Consider the following 20,315-nt stretch of genomic DNA (forward strand, 5'->3'; position numbering starts at 1 on the left):
TTCTCTTGCGTAGAACTGACCTATTTTTGTTTGTTTGTTTGATTGATTGATTGGTGGATTGACTGATTGTAAATAAAAACTGATAGAGAACTTCCTTCCCGTGTTACAATTGCCACTTGATCTCTTTCTTCAATTGCACAGAAACAATAACATTCAAATGTTTGCAAATGACTGCTACAAAACATTCTTGAACCACCCAGTGACAACTGGCAATGCTTGTAAAGCTTAGTTTGATTGATGCATGTTTGCTGTTGTTTTGTCAACTGTGAGGTAAATCATACTTCTGCCCATTCCAAACATACATTTCTCAATCTGCTTTGAAATTCATACTCTCCACTCTGATAGCATCAAGTCCTATGACCCAAATTTGTTTTTCTTTCAGATACACGACTTTACTAGACGCAGAAGTTCTGAGATGTAGTTGAGCAAAACAAATGGAAAGTCCATCTTCAGATTCCCTAATGTATGGATGTAATTGATTGCTGTCTCTCTCAGGAGTTGTACATGGAAAAGATTCAGTATCATGATTTCATAAAATTTTTGTCAAATACCATCTATCTGAATAAAGTGGAACATAAGAAAAAGGTAACAAAGAACTTCGTAATGGAGCAAGCTGCTGAAATAATGTATTTTACCACAATAATCTGCCCTATGTTATTTACCATAATATTCTGTCCTATTCCACTGGTGTCTATACTTAATTAAATGCAGGATTAAAGTAGATTCGTTTATGTTCAATATTTTTTTATGTCAACAGAGCAGAACAAGACAGATGCAGGAATCCACTTCTTTCGATGTTTAGATTTAAAAAAATGTCACTGAACCTGCCATTGCATTTGTGAATAGAGTTGAAAGATATGGCGGAGCCATGTACTGCTTTAGGAAGAAATTCGTGGTACCTGAAGATGTCAGATTTAGTAGGAATCTTAGAAAACTTTATTTTCAAAAAAGCAGGGGGAAAAAAGCTGTGTTTTCTGCAAAAAAAAAAGGTGGGTTTTGTTACTAACTCCCAATTTCCTTCTTTACAAAACCGTCCTTGCATTTTTTTGGTTTACAGATAAATCAGACCAACAACTGACCATTACACAGCAGGTTTTTAGGCCCTTTTTTTTTGCATGAAATTCTTGGAAACTTCAGAATTACTGAATATGTAGCCATCTCCTAATGTGTAGTGCACATAGCTAGTGGTTTCTGATGTTTGTGGTTTGTTCAGGTCCCTCTTGTCCTGACATTCAATGTCATGAGTAAGAATTATTCTTTAGATTTTAGAAATGTTAAAGACTTTAGCTTTTCACTTCTGGATCTGTACTTCTGTTATTCAGATCACTTCAGCTCACGGATAAAAAAACATAGGGGATAGCAAGGTCTAGATAAAGATATGATGGAGGTGATTTCTGGGTATATGACGAATATACCCAGAATACAGACTCAGGGGGAAGAATGAATGAACAGGGTATGTTGGATTGAGAGAGAAACAACGAATGTATTTAAATCTTCAAATGTATAACAGACTTTAGCAGAGGAAGAAATTCATCGTGTCTGCATGTCTCTAATGAGGTGTAAAGAAATAATGGAGAAAAACAATGAAAAATAATAAAGAAAGAATAAATTCCATCAAGGAACATTCAAATTAGGAAAATTTTGTTAAGGGTGAAGTAACCAAACACGATCCTTGGGGGTCCCTTCCACCTCCAAATATTTGTGCTTCTGTGATTGTAGACATTGAACTAACCTGGTGTTGTCATGGAAGCTACATCATTAGATTTATTTCCAAACAGGTTTAGCAAACACCTTGCCCTACAAATAAATGATCCTTAGGGTACTAAATACAGGAGCTAGCCCTCTAAATCCCCTTTCACCTCCTAAAATTTTCAGAAACGCTTTCCAGGGAACCAAATTTCCTAGGACTGTGTTGTTGGCTTTTCTTATTTCCTTTACAAGTCATGTAACTAACCATTAGAAAAATGGTGAAAATCTAACAGTTTCCTTATGCCTAAATTGTTACACAGGAACAAATGGGAAAGAAAGCTTGGTAGCTCATTTGGCTTTGCTGGTTGGTGGTTTTTTGGCTTTGGGTTGGTTTTTTTGACGACAGTGCTGTTGGATCCTAAATTGTTACACAGAAACAAATGGAAAAGAAAGCTTGGCAGCACGTTTGGCTTTGCTGGTTGGTCGTTTTTGGGTTTGGAGTGGTTTTTTTGACGACAGTGCTGTTGGATTTTTTTAAGTGGAGTTTGGGTTTTCCTAATAGATTGGGTTTATTAGTGATCAACAAGGCACCCTGAAATTGTTTCCATTCCACTGGAAATTCCTTTATAAGCCCAGCCTGTGATATGAATAAAACAGGGAATGTTTGTTTCACCCTGCTCTTGGGCCAGATCTCATGTTCCATGTCTTAAAATTTAAGTATTTCTCATCATATATGCTAAAATTCATCCTTTTCAAACTGGATACCAAAAATTCAAAAATCATATTTTCATAAATACCAGGTTCTTCAGTATTCTGTGTTGTGAAGTCATTCATTTCAATACAAATTTTTGCACGTTATGACAGTTTCCAAAAAAATCAGCCCGGCTACTTGTATAGTTAGTGTATAGATACTCAAACAGCATTCTGTGCTACAAGAAGTCCCTAAAAAGGTAATAATTGTTCAAAACACTTCTGTACTGGTTGTAGCCTTTGTTTTAAGCCACCTAATCAAGCATATGCTCTTAATGCTCCATGCATTTTGATGATGATCAAAGATCTGGCATTCCTGTTTTACAGATTTTGCAATATTCACTCTCTGCAGAGGTAATGTTGAGAATCACTTAGGAAGGAAAGAAGTTTATAAAGTGTATAAAATATATACTCACATGAATGCTTTCCAAATAATCTGCATTTTAAAATACTTACTTTCTTGATTTTTCTGCTTTTGTCTTTCAGGCAAAATTTCTAGCTAGTAAGTGTTTTAATATGTTTTAAGCCTGGGGAAGGCAGGCTTAAACCTGTCTGCCAATAACAGTCTAAAAAGGATGCATGAAGTTTCTCACTGAAGTGTTGTATATGTGTTTCCTGAACTGCAGAATACCAGCATGGATAGAAACAAGCAAATAAGCTTACACATGAAAAGCAGTCTGACTACATCTTTCAACACTGATTGTGAGAATGAGATTTTTATAAAGATAGTTGCCTTAATGTAAGATGGCTGAAAATTCATTCTAAACAGAAATTGAAGTTGTGTGGTACCTCACAAAAATAAATGATGGAAATGTGGGCTTTACAAGTTCTAAATATAGTGGTACCCTTCCTATGAAAACCTTATCTTGTTTGAAAACAAATCAGTGTACAAATTCCATAGGTTTTCTCAACCTAAATGGGTGGATCTACTTCCTAACAGAGTTTTTCATTTGTTAAAACTAAGATTGCAGGGTGAATCAATCAGCTAAAAAAAAAAAAAATGCACTGCTCTTTTAAATGGGAGTTATGTCTTAGAAACCTGCTGTTTTAAGATAACCAAGTAATTAAAGTGAGATTTTCAGAAACACGCTGCATCATTTGAAAATTAGTTTTTTACTGGAGATACAATATACTTTTTGAGGTTTTACAGTTTAAGGTGTGAAGATACTACAGTACTATTTCATTGTATTATTTTTTAATTTATTTGACATTTCTTTAGGTTGCAGAGTAATTTCTTAAGCTTTTTAATCCCCAGAAGAGTAAGTCTTGTGTACATGGTACCTGAGGACAAAAACTGAGTTTTGTCTACCTGCCATTTTTCTCTTCTAAAAGCTCTCTGCATATAAGAAATTCCTGCAAGATCTCATTTTCCTTAGGTTTTGATAACAATTATAAGATATATTTTTCAGTTTACTTTTGTTCTCTTGAAACCAAGAAAGTGACCACAAATAATTGGCAATTTGTGTGTTCCCGCACTAGCTCTCAACAAATCTTGAAGTCTGAGAAAGCTCCTATAAAACCAAACTGAAAAAAGACTTGGACGCTGAAGTCCATTGACACTGTATTTATAGATGGCTTTTTCTTTTTTCACAGGTGAGTTCAGCCAGTTATGACTTCCAGGTATTTCTGTGTCTATCCAATTAATGGCACTCAGCTAACAGAAGCTCAATTATTATGAGAATCCAAAATTACTTTTGACTATGTATTCTCTAAACTATTTGTCCAGATAAGGATTCTATTATCAAAGTTAGACATAAGTAATCACATTTTTTCTGGATTTTGTCTCTTTCATTACATTTTTAACTGATAAATCAACACAGTACTCATCTTCACAGATTTTCTTCTGAAGCATGAGATGGTCTGTAGATATATCATTTTAAGATTTATATAACTGCAGTGGATTAGAACTTCTTTTTCTGGAAGAGCTCCTTTAGCTGTTGTTCAGTTGTTGCTTCTTTCTGTTGCATCAGCTCCTTGGCTCCTCTGGTCACTCCCCAGCCATCTGGCTTTGACATGCAGGGACAATATGGCCTGCCGGAAGCAGGCTTCAGATTCTCCCAGTATTCTTTTCTTGCCCTAAATAAAGAAAAAGAAACTCAGGTATTTTTTCCCAGCACCTCATAATATTGAAGGAGATGTGACTTAGAAGACAATTGCAAAGGGTCATCTAACTTGTAAAATGGACATTATATTTATATATAGAAGTATGAATGAAAATATGCAATTAAATGCTACATGCTTTAAAAGTACCTTTCCATCTTTGAAAGGAATACTGTAAGCAAGTCACCATTAGGAGCTCATATACCATATTCTCCTTTTCATAGTCACGAATTACATTCACAGGATCTTCTCTACTTCTCCTTCACTCCTTTCCCTGCTCTTAGGTCAGCTTTAATTCTTGGAGATTAAACATAAAACATATAATTCTAACGATAAAATCTTTACAGTGATATTTAGATGCCCATATCAGCTAAGCCAGTGTGCTCTGTGGAGCAATGTAAGCCTTTGCAAAAGGTGTGTTGGTTTCCAGGTCAGATATACATACCTTGCTCTGACCCAGGGTTTGGTATGCATGCTCAGGTTATCACCCCAGCTACCATGTTTCTCAGAAGCTTCTGGCAAAAATCCTCTTTCAGGAGCCAGCTCCTCAGCTATTGCTCGGATGTGATATGGCTCAAATCCACAGCAGCCTCCAATGAAACGAATTCCTAAGTCATAGGCCTTTCTTGCATATTTTTGAATGTCCCATCTGGTGGCAATTCTTGGCTCCAGACCTGCAAAGAGATTAATATCTTAAGTTTCCATCATGGTCCATTCAATTTTTATCCATTTTCTTGGTAAGAAATCATGTTGTTGAAACACTTGCACTCTATTTGCAAAAGTCGTTGTAGATGTAGATGCATATGTTTGAACTGTCTGACCTAGAATCAGAGATTGAAACTTTTAGAAGGCTAGCTTTTTCTGCAGTGCTCCACTGACCTGTGCTTGTAAGCATGTTTGGCCTACCAAAACATCACCTAGTATCTTCTGAGGTGGATCATGTTTCCCATTCTGCAGAGTTCTTAGCTGAAGAATTGGAATACTTTCAATGTTATGGCTACATTTCCTAATAAACAATCAATACCTGGGAAAATTGATTTCCACACACTGATCTGTGAAAGGAGACTGTATCAGCCTACTGGCATAGGAATAATCCTGGTAATTATTCCTCAGAAATGCTTATTGCACTTTTTTCCACAATTGGATATTGGCAGCCAGTTGTTTCAGCTGGGATCTTAGCTATTTCTTAGACCAACCCTTAGTTATAATCCCAGCTTGCTGCCTCAAAACATGTCATTCCTTGTGGGAAGTTCTGCGTGTAGGTAAGTTAGAATGCCATCTCTATTGCAAGTTTTGTTGAGCATTGTGATGGAATAACGAGACCTGAGAGAGTAGACTTGTGGAAGTAAAGGAGCAAAAAGTGAAAAGCACACCTCAAGGAGCTGGAGGCACAAGAGTGGCGTGACTGGAAAGAAAAGAATGGGGACTGAACAAGAAACTTTAAGAAATGAAAATACAGAAATAAAAAACCAAAAATCCTCCCACTTCTTAATGCATATGCACATCTGCAGGATGTGAACCAGCACGGTTATCAGTTAAGTGCAGCATCATGTCTGTGCACTGAACACTGCTGGGCAAAGAAGCTGTGGTCGAGGTAGTAAGGCTCCAGCAACAAAGGAGAGTAGGATTGAAGAATGTCCCAATGTCCTGTCCCAAAAATGCCTAACATGCAAGAAGTTGATACAAAGCAGATATACCCTAAGTCCATTTTGTAGTTAAGAATCAGGTTTATAAATAAAAAAAACAGAAGGGAGACAACTAAAGATTCTTATAAAGAAAATTATTGCTCTCAGAGGGAAAGATGAGACAAAGGAAAAGTAGATGGACTAATATGGCCTGGAAAACTTTGATTAAGCATTTTAGAAAGCTGTTCAAATAAAAACAAGCTTTTGTACAGTGCTGCAGATGTGATAAAAGCATCAGAAGCACAAATGCATTATTTCCTCTTCTTTCATATGTTATTTAAAAGCTAATGCAAAATTTATACAAATGATCAACAGTAAGAATGCATCATTGTGCACTCCACTTACACCTGTAGAAGGAACTAAGCATCAGGGGAACAGTATAGGTTGTTTCCCTGTCATCTCCATCACCCTGTCACAATCCATGTGACCTGATGAGATGCATTGATTTGATGGCAGCTGAAGTGGCTAAGCCACTGTCCATCATACTTGAAAACTTGTGACAGTCCAGTGAAGTTCCTAGTGACTGGAGAAAGGGAAACATAACCCACACTTTTAAAAAGGCAGAAAAGAAAAAGCCAGAGAAAGAGAGACCAGTCACTCTTACGCTGCCCAGAAAAACCTTGGATCAAATCACCTGGAACCTGTACTAAGGCACATGGAAAATGAGGATGTGATTGGTGGCAGCCAACATGACTTTACTGAGGGCAAACCGTGCCTACAAATTTGGTGCCCTCCTGTGATGGGGTTACAGCATTGGTGGAGAAGAGAAGAGTGATGAATGTCACCTTCCTGGACTTCCACAAAACATTTGATACTGTGCCACACAACATCCTTATCTTTAAAGTGGAGAGATACGTTCCCAAAACTGACTAATATTTTATTTATTTTTTCCATGTCTGTCAATGCAATACTTTTCTTGGCTTTATTCAGAATTAAATATCTCTAACTTAACAGTTCTTGAAGAGGAAAAACTGTAACATGCTCCTTGATTTGCCTCCTCAATATATCTACCCTTGAGATAATTGGGTATGCTTTCAGTGACCAGGTCATTTCTTTCTAAAACATTGTCCTTATTTAACTGGTGACATTTCAGAGAAATTGCAATAAAACAGAAGAGAAAACATAGAAAAATTGAAATAGATCTACAGAAAAATAAATCTTTCTGGCATCTAATTGCTGGAGTTTGTCAATACAACATACCTAATTCTTCCCTAGAAACTTAGATCTTGTTGCGCTGTAGAGAGTATATGTACTCTTCAGATATCTAAATACCTCTGTTGTTGCCTTCATGAAAACCAGGTAATTTGGTCAGTTTAAAAATTATTTACTGAAGAGATTATCTGCTGTCAAGCAATTAGTTACTACTTCGGGGTTTTGAAAACACTCATGGAGCAGGTATTCACCAATTAATTATTAATGGAAATTCTAAATGCTGAGATGTCATACAGATTGCTTATAGCACACAAGCCAAGAACCAAAACAAACCAGAGTGAATCCTTCCATTCACTTGATTGCTTACTGCATCTGTTTGACTTTTTTTTTCCTGCTTGCAATCAGAGGAACTATAAGAAGGAATGAATAGGATAAATGAGTTCCTAACACTTTTAAACATCTTCGATATTTTCAGGACTCAGACGTGTTATTACCATTTAATGAATGCCCCAGGCTTATGCTTTATTCTCTTTCCTTCATTTATGTAAAGAGAGGAATTTAAAGAAAAACAACAAGCTTCCTAAAAATCGCATCTACTTCTCTTTTTTTTTTTGCTGCAAATTCAAATTGTGAACGTTTTGGGACCATTTACTCTGATCTTGAAAAGAAGGGTGTATGTTATCTGAAAATGAAAGAATTTTCTAATCAGCCTTAAAATGTTTAAGCTGATTTTGCCCTTATGTTACAGGGCAAAATACTCACATGAAAATAAGCCCTAAATACACAAGCCTTATATAAATATTAAATGGCTAACTCTCCCAGTTTTTGTAGAGTTTCTTCTGAGCATACATGGAGATTTCTCCTCCAAACTGCTAATTTGTTAGCAATATTAAAGTCCCCTTTCTGGTGTCTCTCTAATGTCACGTACATTAGACAGTCACACTTACAAGATTTAAATATTATGAGCGCAATAACAATGCTCCTATATCCATTGTACTGCATTGTACATTAAATCCTTACAAAAGTAAATGTAGGACTTGTGAGATAGATATCACAACCCAGAAAAATGAGGTTTTTTACTACATTTGCTGCTGCTCTTTGGACTGTTTACAGCAGTCCTGAACAGGGTTCTATAGCATGAGGAAGAATATTTTTAAAATTAATTTAGATTGTGGCATTTAAACTCTCCTCATCATAATAACACATTGAGTTACAGGCTGTGATACTACTGAAGTAGTGACACTACTGACATCTCCCTATGTGGACGATCTTTACTCCAATATTACATTTTGATCTGCCTGGAAAATGCCAGGAGTAGGACAACTAGACAGGATAACTAGGATATGCCAGACAGGATAACTAGGACTCATCATATTGAATAAAAGGACACCTTGCAGCTTCAGCTGTACTAAAAACTGGGGGCAATAAAAGCCAGGAACAGCCAATAAAGCAACACCACCAACAAAAAATATACCCTTGTCTTACCAAAGGGAAATTCCGGAAGATCAATAAATCCCTGCTTTCCACAATCAGGAGTATGGAAAGCAAGTGGCTGGCACATCAGGTGGGCTTTCAGTTTAGCAGCCTGCAAGCCCTCTTTCATCAGCCTCACAGTTTCGATGGAAGTTTCTGGATCAAAATGGCAGTTGACTCCAACTATAGAAGCACCTAGGAGGAGGAAAGTAACTTCAAGTCACAGCTCCCCAGAAAAGTGGGAGATGAAAGTTCCACAGCACTCTAGAAGCAGTGCCGCCCACCTTCACACCAGTGTTATGGAAACAAGGCAACTGTGCTACAGCCAGGCACAGCCCTCCTGAGGTTGATCATGCCATTTACATCTCAGCTGCACTCCTCTTTACCTTTCTAATGATGAATCACATCCTCTACAGATGTTTTTTCTTCTACCCTCCTACAGAGTTTAATCAGTAAAGTCTGATTGTGTAGAGCCACATATGGAAACAGGTGGCAGGTTCCTAACACAAGTTCTACCTTTGGATTTCAACTATAACTTGAAAGGAAAAGAGCACTTTGGGATAGATATGTAAACCTGTGTATCTTCACTGATCATGCCTCTGATTAATTTCTTCTCCCCTTCCCCTTTTTCCATAGAAAACAGCCTTTCATAGCCAATATTATTAATTTTGTCATTCCCTTAATTTTCTCATCTTGAGCTTGAACTGTGTGCAAAAACAAGAGCAGAGAATCAAAAGCAGCTTTGTGCTTGTGATTCTAGAATTTGGGGATGGGTCTGCAATGAAATTTGAGCAGGTTTAGGATTTTGCTGTATTCAGTATCAGTCTTCTATGGCTATTGCTCTTACCCATTTCATACACATAATCAAGGATTTCACAGTCGTATTTCCATATGTTTTTACAAGACTGTTCTAGTAAGCTACATATAAAAACTTTTCCAGAGAGTCATAACTCCTATCAGATACAACTGGGAAGCTACCTACTTGACATACACATCTATTTATTTAAATCATTAGGGACTTTTTCCATATTTTCAAAGGGCATATTAAAACAGATTCTTACCAGCCTTTACCAGCTGGACAGCACATTGTCCAGGGGACACTCCATGCATGTCTCCTTCTGGACCAATGCACATCGTAGCTGCAACTGGCTTTCCAGATTCTTTTAGAACTTCAACTGCCCAGACAGCCTCTTCAACATGCTCAAAATACTGAAAAAAATTAAAACTAGGCTATTTTGTTTCTCAGCAAAGAAATATAAAAATTCCTATCCAGACCCCAAATTCACCATCAATACAATGATTTGAAAATTTTCTGATTTGTACTAACATAATTCAATTGAGTTTACTGGCCCCACAGTTAAAAAAGGATTTTTAAAAGTGAGTAAAAATAAATTAAAAATATTGTTACTTTTGTTTCAGAAGAAGAATGGCCATAGGGTAGATTAATCAAAGATTAACCCAAGACCTATAGTCAACTAGAAAAGTTGTCTTAGGTTACTTTCCATGTACTGGAAGAAACAGGGATTAGTCTAGATCCCCGCAACATTTTGTCTCTGTATTCACACAGAATTTTACTTGACTTAGGAAGAAATGAGGTTCAAAGATCCTATTCTAGAACACCTGCAGATGTTGGTGGGCATTTACAAAAAAATATCTGATACTACTGAGATAAAAGCACAGCAGAAAATCTCAAAGGAGGTGGAAACATGTAGTGATAGTTCCTAAAATAGGCTATACATCTTAAAAGTTAACACTGTGCCGATTGAAGGCACGTACTTATTCTTACAGATTTACCTCTGCAATTAAGAAGTCCACGTTCTTCTTCATAAAGACTTCCAGTTGTTTTCGAAAGGCTGCTTTAACCTCTGTTTTATCCTTACAGCTTAAGTAAGATGGTGTTTGACTGACTCCTCCAGCCACCAAAGCATCACCTTCATTAGCCACTTCTCTTGCAATGTCACAAGCAGCTTCATTCACTTTGTGGCACTGTGTGAACATAGAATCTATTAGTTTTATCTTACCAGAGGTATGCAGAACCCTAGAAGGACAAAAATAGTGAGAAATCATAAGTGCTTTTTCATATTTTTGTTAAATTTAAACTAAACGTAATTAAAATCAAATGGATTTTTAGAGTAATCTTGATTAGGAAGATAAGATTCTTTTAAACAGTAACAAACATTAGAAAAATAATTTCTTGCCTCCTCTTAGTTATCATCTTGTCAAATACTACAAAATACATTACGTTTAACAGATCTTACACAAATAGCCTATAAAACACAAATATTTCGGGTGAAGTGGAATTTTCTTTGCTTCTTAGAAAATGAGTTAGTTACACCTAAGCATATGTTTTCATTCTGAAATTTGTGAATGGAAAACAAGACATATGAGAATTTTAACTTTTCTTTTTTAAAATATATTTTACTGTTCTGATAATTAACACCTCCCACCGCCAATATAATATTCATCCAGGGTTATTTAAGACATTTTTTAAAAGAAAACATTAATTATGTGATATTAAAGTCACCAAATTAAATAAAGGCGAAAATATTGTTAATTAATCACCAAGACCGGAAGTCATATTCCTTCTATATCTAAACTGGGATGACCATAACAGCTTTTCAAAAAAAGGTTAAACTGAGAAAAATAAATCTGGGGAAAAAAAATCATTATTTGTGGTATTTAAAAAAGTATTGATTACAGCAGGTTCTCTGCAGTCCATGGACTATTTAGAAGTCTCTAAGTCCATAAGCTTCTCTCTGCTGAAGTTTTACATGGCTGCCTCAAAAACCCAGCTGATTTTTAAAGCTGCTGCTGACAGATTGTCTTCCACTTGCATTTATGTTTGGGGACTCTGTGAGGTGGAACCATAAATTTGTTAAATCCTGGAGCAACCTGATTCTAGAACTGGCAGGAAATACATTTTGAGATGTTTGAGGTAATGCAATCCAAATACCAGGTGCTCTCCAGCCTTTATAATTTTGCACGTCAGCAAGAATTGAAGCATTGGCTTGGTAAAGGGTTACTGTGTTTCTGGGACTACCACTTCAGACATTTCAGTATTGTAAAAGGTACAGCATTTCAGATAAATTTGGTCATATGACATTTCGGGATTAACTCAATTAAGCCTCAAGTGTTTCCCTAGTGTCCAGATTGTTCTAATTTCTGACTGAGGATATCTTCACAGATACAGCAATTCCTTCCTCCCTGAGCCCTGGAGAATTTTCTCTAGTTTGCAGAAGATACAATATACAGTAGGACCAAAGGAACAGGATCAGAGAAACCACCCAATGCCAAACATTCTAGTATCAAAGGTACTATATAGAAATATTTGGCCAGGAATTCCACTAGACCTTGGGCCTGTGTCTAGTAAACACACCCAGAATCCTACAATTCCTCTATGTAGGGGGTATGAAAACACGGACAGGGTACTTCTGCTGATGTAAAAATTACCTTCACACAAGAGGAAGGGAATATTGAATACAGTGTATAGCTTGGATTATTTTAGTTGCTACTTAATGAAGATGTGGTTCTAAAAACATTTTGTTCTCATTAACTGTTCATTATTCTCTAAGATTCTTCACCATTTTTACAGTTCAGTAATTTCTCTGGATGCTAAAACATCTCTATTTTTTCACTAGTTTTGCTCTCTGTGCGTTTAGTACTCTCTGTAATCTTTGTACTTAAACTCCATAAACCCATCTCCTCAGATAAAAATACAGAAAAATACAATGTGGGCATTCTCTTCCCCCTCTTCATCCTTTCCCCATTTTGTATTTGATTTTTGTTTTGGTTTGGGGTTTTTTCTCACTTCACCTTGCTTTTTTGCTATTTCAAACTCTGAAATTCCATCATCTCATTCTCTGGTCCTCAAATATAGCCAAAACTGTTAGGACAAACTTGATAATATCTTTGCCAAACCATTTGAAATTGATCAACTCATTTTGTATCTCCAGAACTGGTTTACTCACACTTATTTTCTCAGCTACATAATTGCCCCTGTTCTCCAGTTTATCCTCGCTGGCATAAAAGGTGAAGGTCTGCAGAACATTGGATCCAGCTCTGAGGAATTCTCGGTGAAGCTGACGAACTGCAAATTAAGAGACAAGGTTATTACTGTGTTATCCCCAAATCCAGTGTTTGTTGATGTAATGTTATTGTAAAATTAGTGACATTGTGTTTAGAAATTAGAAGCAGTACCCGAGTCCACACAGAATTTCTTTCTTCTCACCATCAAAACATTAGGTAGAAAATTTTCTTCTTCATTCTTTTCTGTTAAGAATGACTGAAGATTTCTATATAGTTTAGCTGCAGATTCAGTTTTGCCTGCCACCTTGACAATCCTCTATTTTCTGCAGTCCTTCAGATCTCCCAGATATAGGGATTGATAGAGCATTTTTATAGTGATTTAGGAAGGGATAATGGATGTCTGACAAAAGAATATGAAAGCATAACAAGGGATACCAGACAAAAGGCTCTTCAAATGAAAAAGCTATCTTCTCTTAGCTTCTATATTATGAAGAAGAAAAGAGAAGAAAGTATCATAGCAACAAATTAAGGGACATGATAATTATATGGAAGAATACAGTGTTTCATTGCCTCCTCTATTCTACATTTTTGAGTTTTCTCCCCCAGCAAAGTTTTAAAAGAGTATAGTCAGCCAAAACCAAAGATCTATTTTGCTAAATACATCCTTACTTAAAAGAAGACTTGCTGCTCCAGAAAAGTGATTCACAGCACAAAGTTAATTCTTCCCATATGTCTCCACATGATGATTTTACTACATTGACAACAATCTATTTAAAGGAGAGGTTACCATTACTTTGAATAGACAAATTTCCTACATTAGGACTTTGGGAAAAGGCTCTGTAATGGTAGTCATGCCTTTCTGGCTGTAAGCAGTACACTTCAATTGCCACAGCAGCAACAGAACAGGAACTGTTAATTGATTTTATACATATACCCACAGAATAATAGTTACAATAATTACTAGAATGCTACTGATCATGTAAAACAGAGTTAAATGCTTAGCAGCTTATAGGAAATACAGGAGTTCCTTACTTACTGTACACAAGATACTTATTACCTACACACACAAGAACACTGCAATTTCTATGGCAGATGTTTAGAAAGGTTTTCCTGAAGTCCTAGTTTATCACAACTCATTGCCTACAGACACAGTTTGTGTCACTAAAAAAATATGCAAGTTTGCCATAAGAATAAAATTACTCCCGTACGCTGCAACAAACATAGCTTTCTGCAGCAGAGAAGCCCAAAGAGCATTTCGTGTTGCTAGATTTAATGTGCATACATGCAAGTATGTCTGCTTTCAATGAAGGATTGGTGTAGTGTCCCTTGCTTGTCTCTACTGGTACAGTATTTTATTTCTAGCTGCTACTTTGGGTAATTTCAAAGTGCTTATTTTTTTACTACACAGGTGATTTAACACAGTGCTTCTTTGCCCAGCAGCCACAAAAATCTTTCCAGGAACATAGGTTGTAGCAGAGGTACTGTTCAAAAAGTTTTTGGAATCTGCCTGAATGCCTGGGATCAAATTTCATTTTCACATCTTTATGAAGGGACAAAAAAGTTGTAGTGCTGGGAGTATTCTTTTTCCTACATCATAACAATAGGCCACTGATCCCAAATAAAAGGACTCTGTATGTTTCTAGTGGGTTTTTTTTTCATCCTCCTGAATGAGGAAGCATTGATGAAAACTGCTCAGGAAATAAGAAAAGAAAAAAATCTACAAATATTTTCACAAATGTTCTACGACATTTCAATAGTAGACTGTTCCTAAAAAATGCCTGGGTTTTGTGCGAATATGGATGGTGACATAAGTAGGAAAATGAAATCTAACACATATGATTAAGGAATTTCATACCCCAAAATACCAGGTTTGTGAATAGGAGACATGGAATACACTTCAAGGGAAACAATAGTGCTACAACTATCAGCCTGAACCTCATTCAACCTCAAGCAAATAGGCTTTACCAGTAGAATACACTGTGCAATATCAAAACCTCAAACCACTCTGTAGTTTACTTGTGTGACTTCCAGCATGTTTCCTCCAGCATTTCAGAAATGGGAATAACAGCCACACATGAGGCTAAACCATTATTACTAATTTGATGCCTTTTAGGAGTCAGATGTGTAACACCAATTTTTCATTTAAATCCATCATGAGTTGGACATTACATAAAAGACACAGACATAAGCTGTGAGGAGATAGGGGTAATAAGCACCCACGCATATGGCTCAGCACAGAGCAATCCCTGATCTGTCTCAGAAGAAAAATATAGATCTCCTAATTTCTACAATTACCAGTCCGGCAAATCCCCTCTTTTGTAATACAGTCAATGGCCTTGAACTCTTTTTTTTTTTTTTTTTATTCCTTCCTGCCTTCTCAGAACTTCCTTCCTTTTCCTTTCCTAATATGGACAAGAAGCTCTGGTAGCTGTATGGTTTTTGTATCCACTGTCTCTGCCAGTTGCTCCTTGTGTTCTATTACATCTGCTTTCAAAGTAACATGACCCTTGAGCAAGCAGGAGCAAATGCATGGAGGGAAAGAAGCCCCACTGCACAAAAAGAAACTAGCAGACTTGCCCTGAACGGTGGATTTATAAATAGCCTATAAGAGACATGTGCAGAGTGGGGAGGGCTTTTGAGGTACAAAAATAACAAGCAAAGGGGAAAGAAAGAGCATGAGACAAGTGCTATGAGCTGTAAAATGGAACATGCAGGGACAGACAGAGGTAGACGAGGAGAGAAATAGAGAGATGATAGAATGTCACTTTGGGAGATGAGAGTCAGCAAATTAGGTCATCAATCCTTAAACTTTTCCTGGAGCTCTGCATTATCTAAAGCTGCCCATAACCCTAAGTTAGGGATGCTAAGTGACATAAGTGACATTTGAAGGCTGAGAAAGATTAGGCTGAATAAATAGGTGAAGTGTACAAAGTGATGTAGCAGACAGAACGAAGGTATCTCTCCTACTCTTCCTTCTTCTCCTGTATAATAGAAAAAACTAACTTGGAATAGAAAACACTTAGACGAAAGAAATTTTTCCCCAGGATATTCTGAATTGACTTGTGAGATTAACTGCACATCATATTATTAGGACAAATATTTTCTTGTGATGAAGCATGCATAAATAGATAATACCATCTGCTTCTGCACTATTTATGATTAACACTACAGTCTTTACACTGGAAGGCATAAAATGGTTGGTCATTTTCTCTCTGTCCACTTTAAGAGAGTTACTCTATTAAATGTTTATTGCGATTTTTAGGTTCCTATCAGGTTTATCACTCCCCATTTTACAGTGGAGCCATAAACATTAAATACTCTCATTACAATGTTTATTAAAAACTGCCATTTCTCTGAAAGAATGAATAAAAAACTATTTTAGATTATAAATATAAATGAATGACTAGAACAAAACAAAACAGATAGTTAACTGCAGAATTCCTTTTCGTAAGATATTTTAAATGACAAGCTTTAAATGATCAGCGCAAGAACAGACTGGAAAAATCCATGAGAGAGAAATCACTGAATGTTTTTAAACACAAATATAACTACATCTGCATTAAAAAGTCCCTGGGATGCAAGTTATTGAAAATTGGGAGAGCACTCTGAAGCGATATCAGTAGATGTTTGCACTACTCATATTCTTACAGAGCTAACTGATTTTGGCCAGTGTTTGAGCAAGTAAAATGGGCAAGATGAGCTGGGTTTAGGCTGTTCTTAATGTAATTCTACAGTGTCAAGGAACACTTCTATTTAAAAATCTACTAAGAGCTCTATATATTTATTAGTTAGCCAACCATTACATTGTTTACATCCACTATAGGAATATAATTTCCTAGTAAAACTGACCTGCTTCTGGATGTTCTACAGTTGCTTCAGGAGTCCAAGGCCCAGCTTTTACATATCCCCTCTTTTCAAGAGCAAAGACAAATCCCCCATCTCCGATCACAATTTCTCCAGCATCCAAGCGTTCTAGAATACCCTGGAGAAAACATGAGGGCAGGTTAACAATTACAATTCTTCAATTTGATGGCTATTTTCTGTATTTGCAAGGCAGACATAAATATCTGTGAGGTAGCAGAACTATTTTTGCCACAATAATAAAAAGTAATAAATTTCCTTTGTAAAATTCTAATTAAAGAATGGTAGATCTGCTCTTTTGCAGCATAAGGCTTTATTATGCACACATATATTATGTGTAAGACTTCTCATTAGTTATATTGTATTCCAGAGATATTGCTTCCAGAACTGCGAGTCAGTGGTCCAGTCATGTTCCTATGAAAGTAATACGCCATCTCAAATTCTCCTGTAAAATATATGAGAAACTTCTTAAAATAAGATACTAGTACCACTGATCTCTCTATTAGCTCATCTGCTCTCTAGCTTCCAATGCCACCTTCACAGAGCCTTACCACAAGCAGCTTGTAACTCCAGATGGCACAACAGGCACCATAGAAAAGTAAGCATGCAGCAGTTTCCTACCAAACAAGACACATCTCAGAAAGCTGACTTGCAGTTTCTGACAGTCTTTTCACAGGTCTGGGTTTGCTTACCCAGATTTACAAAATGAAAATAAAATCCTGTTTGTTTTGCACAGCCCTGAAATGTTTTAGAGTGCCAAATTACAAACCTTACAAAACCCTATGTAAGATAAGCCTTGCTTCTCCCTTGAACTCCACACTAATGCAAGGAAAGTGGCAATTATCTTTTTTGTAAAACTGAAAAACATGAGAACAAATACTGGCTTGTCCTAAAATACATGGCATTGAAATTTCCATCCATAGTTTTCTTCATTTCAACAGAAGAAGTCTGAGGGAGTAGGAAAAATAAAAGCCTTATGGACATAGAGTTGTGATTTTCATGCTGAGTGGACAGGTTTTTTTTACAATTACCCTTCAAACTCCAGTTATTATCTTTCTTGATAATGTCCTTTTAATTAACACGATTCTCTCATGCCACATATCCAACAAAGACAAACACTTAGGATGTCTCAGCACTGCTGCTTAGGCAGAACAAGAACAAGGCCTTTCCAACAGAAAGGAGCAGTGTGCCAGCTGTGCCAGTTTCAGTACCACGCACAGCAGGGTAAGGCTCCTTGGAGGCTACAAAGCCTGGCTGAGAGTGTCACCTGGCTGAGGCACTGGCATTGCAGCAAAGTGGCAGGACTGGTCTGTACAGTGCTGCAGTGCAGAGCTTTGCCAAGCGTTGGCCTGCAAATCTCTGCATCAGATTCCACTGCATACTATGGACTTGCCAAAATATTGAGCCCATTGACTTTAAAAGTTCAACAAAATGTTCAATTTTTATCTTTGTTTCCACAGAATCAGGGAGAAACAATTTTAAAGTAAATGTCAGGAGGTTTTGTGAAGATTGTGCTTGCAAATAAACCAACTTTCATTTGTAATGGAATGCCTCAAATGGGGCCAGCAACAGCTCATTGCTTGAGTCCATGCTTCTTCTGTCTGCCAAAGAATCTTTTGTAGATGAAGCCTGCTTCAGAAATTTGATATGCAGAGAACAGGTGTGCAGAAGAAAAAGAAATCTTTAATGTAAAGGCAGCCTCAGTTGTTTTTGAGCTGAACATTGAGTAATAGACACAAAATGACATAATACATAGGTATTATATTTATTATTATATTATGTATTTAAATGTACTACAAAAAGCCTTTCTTCTAAAAAGTCACTTCTAATATTTAATAGCAGTTTTTCTTCATAGTTCTGTTTCATTTTGAAGTGCAAATCTTCACTTTTGACACACAGAAGCAACATAAGCCACATTTGAATAGACCATGGCACCTTAACATATTTTGATATATTAACTCTAGCACTAGGGTATCTAATGGCAGGAGAGATAAATACAAAGCACAAAATACTTAATAAAACCTTAGTTTGTCAGGTCACACTGGATTCAAATGGAAATAACCTTTTTGCAGACTTCATTACAGGTCTGCTATCTTCTCTTCACACCATTTTTACTTTATATACTGCGCAAAATACCACCTATTTAACCACCATATAGCTAACCAAAGTTCAGCATAATATTGTTTTGTTCAGAGACCTACTGCTGTGCGCTTATGTCTAATCCAGATCAACATTGTACTGTCAGGTGATCTGGTAGGAGACAAAAAATGTGTTAAATTACAAAAAACAGTGTGTGTAAAAAGCTATCCAAGGCTTTTTTGAGCCACCTTTTGCTGCTTTACTTTTGCTACTATGAATGAAGTTGCACCACATGGTCCATACACCTATACATGGAAAGCGTGAGCGCAAGTGCCCCCATGAAGATGTTCCTACTACCATCTTTAGGCATGTAACTGAACTGTGTAAGTGAAAAGCCTGCTCGGTCAACCTATAACCCACCTTTTCATCAGTGGAAAGAAAAGAAATCTTGAAAAAACTATTCACATCTCAAGTCCTAAAGAGAACTCCACTGCTTGTAGGGGGGAATTTCTGCTTGATGTTGAAATTAGTGGTACATGCCAAAATAGAAAAAGCAGAACAAATACCCCATACCTTCTTTTATAATCAATCTAACTGTAGGACCTAGAGGTCATAGACTTCTTCCCATATCTTTCTGCTCTTTTGCTCTACACATAAAAATGAGTAAAACCCATTCTGAGAAAGATGTGCCCTACTAATGGCAATAGTGTCCTTTAAATAGAAGACAGAATAAGTGATTCTGCTGACCTTGTCAAGTAGCAGCACAGGATGCCAGTTCTGATGTATGTCAGAGAGTTTGACTTAGATATTGCTTGTAGCTTTCCCTTAACAGCATGAATGGCTGGTGCCGGGATAACTTTTTCCTGGCTTATTTCTTTAGCTAAATGGGAGAGCAGTGGACATGCATACATAGGAGTCTGGGTTGATATTATACAAACACCAGTCATATTAATCAAGGGGTGAGAAATCTGGGCCTTTTAAGCAGAGCAGACAACAGACAGAAATCTCATCCAATGACAGTTTATCCTTAGAATATTTACTATTTAAATTTTAATTTACTATTTTAAAGTGTGTTGCAAGTCGCGCTTAATTTGTGTATCAGATAGCATTACACTAAATGGTTTTGTACTCTGGTGGCTCCAGTCTATGTGTTCAGAGAAACCAAGATTATATGGGCTATGATTGTGTTAAGATCAATCTAATTTATCTGTCTCATAACGATGTCCAAATATCCTTAACGTCTCGATGCTGAACAGGCGCAATTACTATGGCTTTATTTTAGGTTTTCACAAGACCGCCTTACCTGCGGAGATACCGAGTACCTTAGAGGGAGGGTAACCGGCGAGGGTCGCGCCAGTCAAGCAGCAGCTCCCCTGCAGAGCCTGCAGGCTGGACCCCGCGGAGGCGGGAGAGGCGGCGGGGAGCCCTGCCCTGTGCCAGAGCCTGTCCTGTGCCAGGCTCCCCCGCACCGCCCCGTCCCGTCCCACCGGGGCAGCGCCC

The 20,315-nt window shown here is 37.0% G+C and overlaps 2 protein-coding genes across 2 annotated transcripts in view; one reads left to right on the forward strand and one right to left on the reverse strand.

The window, feature by feature from the left end:
- Nucleotides 1–1,463: 1,463 nt before the first annotated feature.
- Nucleotides 1,464–17,170, reverse strand: LOC102044419 (betaine--homocysteine S-methyltransferase 1). Its single transcript, XM_031062187.1, has 8 exons — nt 17,166–17,170; nt 16,725–16,894; nt 12,818–12,936; nt 10,644–10,835; nt 9,911–10,058; nt 8,862–9,044; nt 4,985–5,213; nt 1,464–4,515 (listed from the first exon to the last, which is right to left on the reverse strand). Exons 1-8 carry the CDS (start codon nt 17,168–17,170, stop codon nt 4,341–4,343), a joined length of 1,221 nt encoding a protein of 406 aa, XP_030918047.1. The 3' UTR covers nt 1,464–4,340.
- A 1,937-nt stretch (nt 17,171–19,107) lies between these two features.
- Nucleotides 19,108–20,315, forward strand: part of DMGDH (dimethylglycine dehydrogenase) — a 41,102-nt gene continuing 39,894 nt past the window's right edge. Inside the window, exon 1 of the mRNA XM_031062188.1 lies at nt 19,108–19,198. Within this exon, the coding sequence (XP_030918048.1) occupies nt 19,108–19,198 (91 nt within the window). The remainder of the gene's footprint in view (nt 19,199–20,315) is intronic.

This window comes from Geospiza fortis, unplaced genomic scaffold (genome assembly GCF_000277835.1).
Source record: "Geospiza fortis unplaced genomic scaffold, GeoFor_1.0 scaffold201, whole genome shotgun sequence".
Lineage (NCBI taxonomy): Eukaryota > Metazoa > Chordata > Aves > Passeriformes > Thraupidae > Geospiza > Geospiza fortis.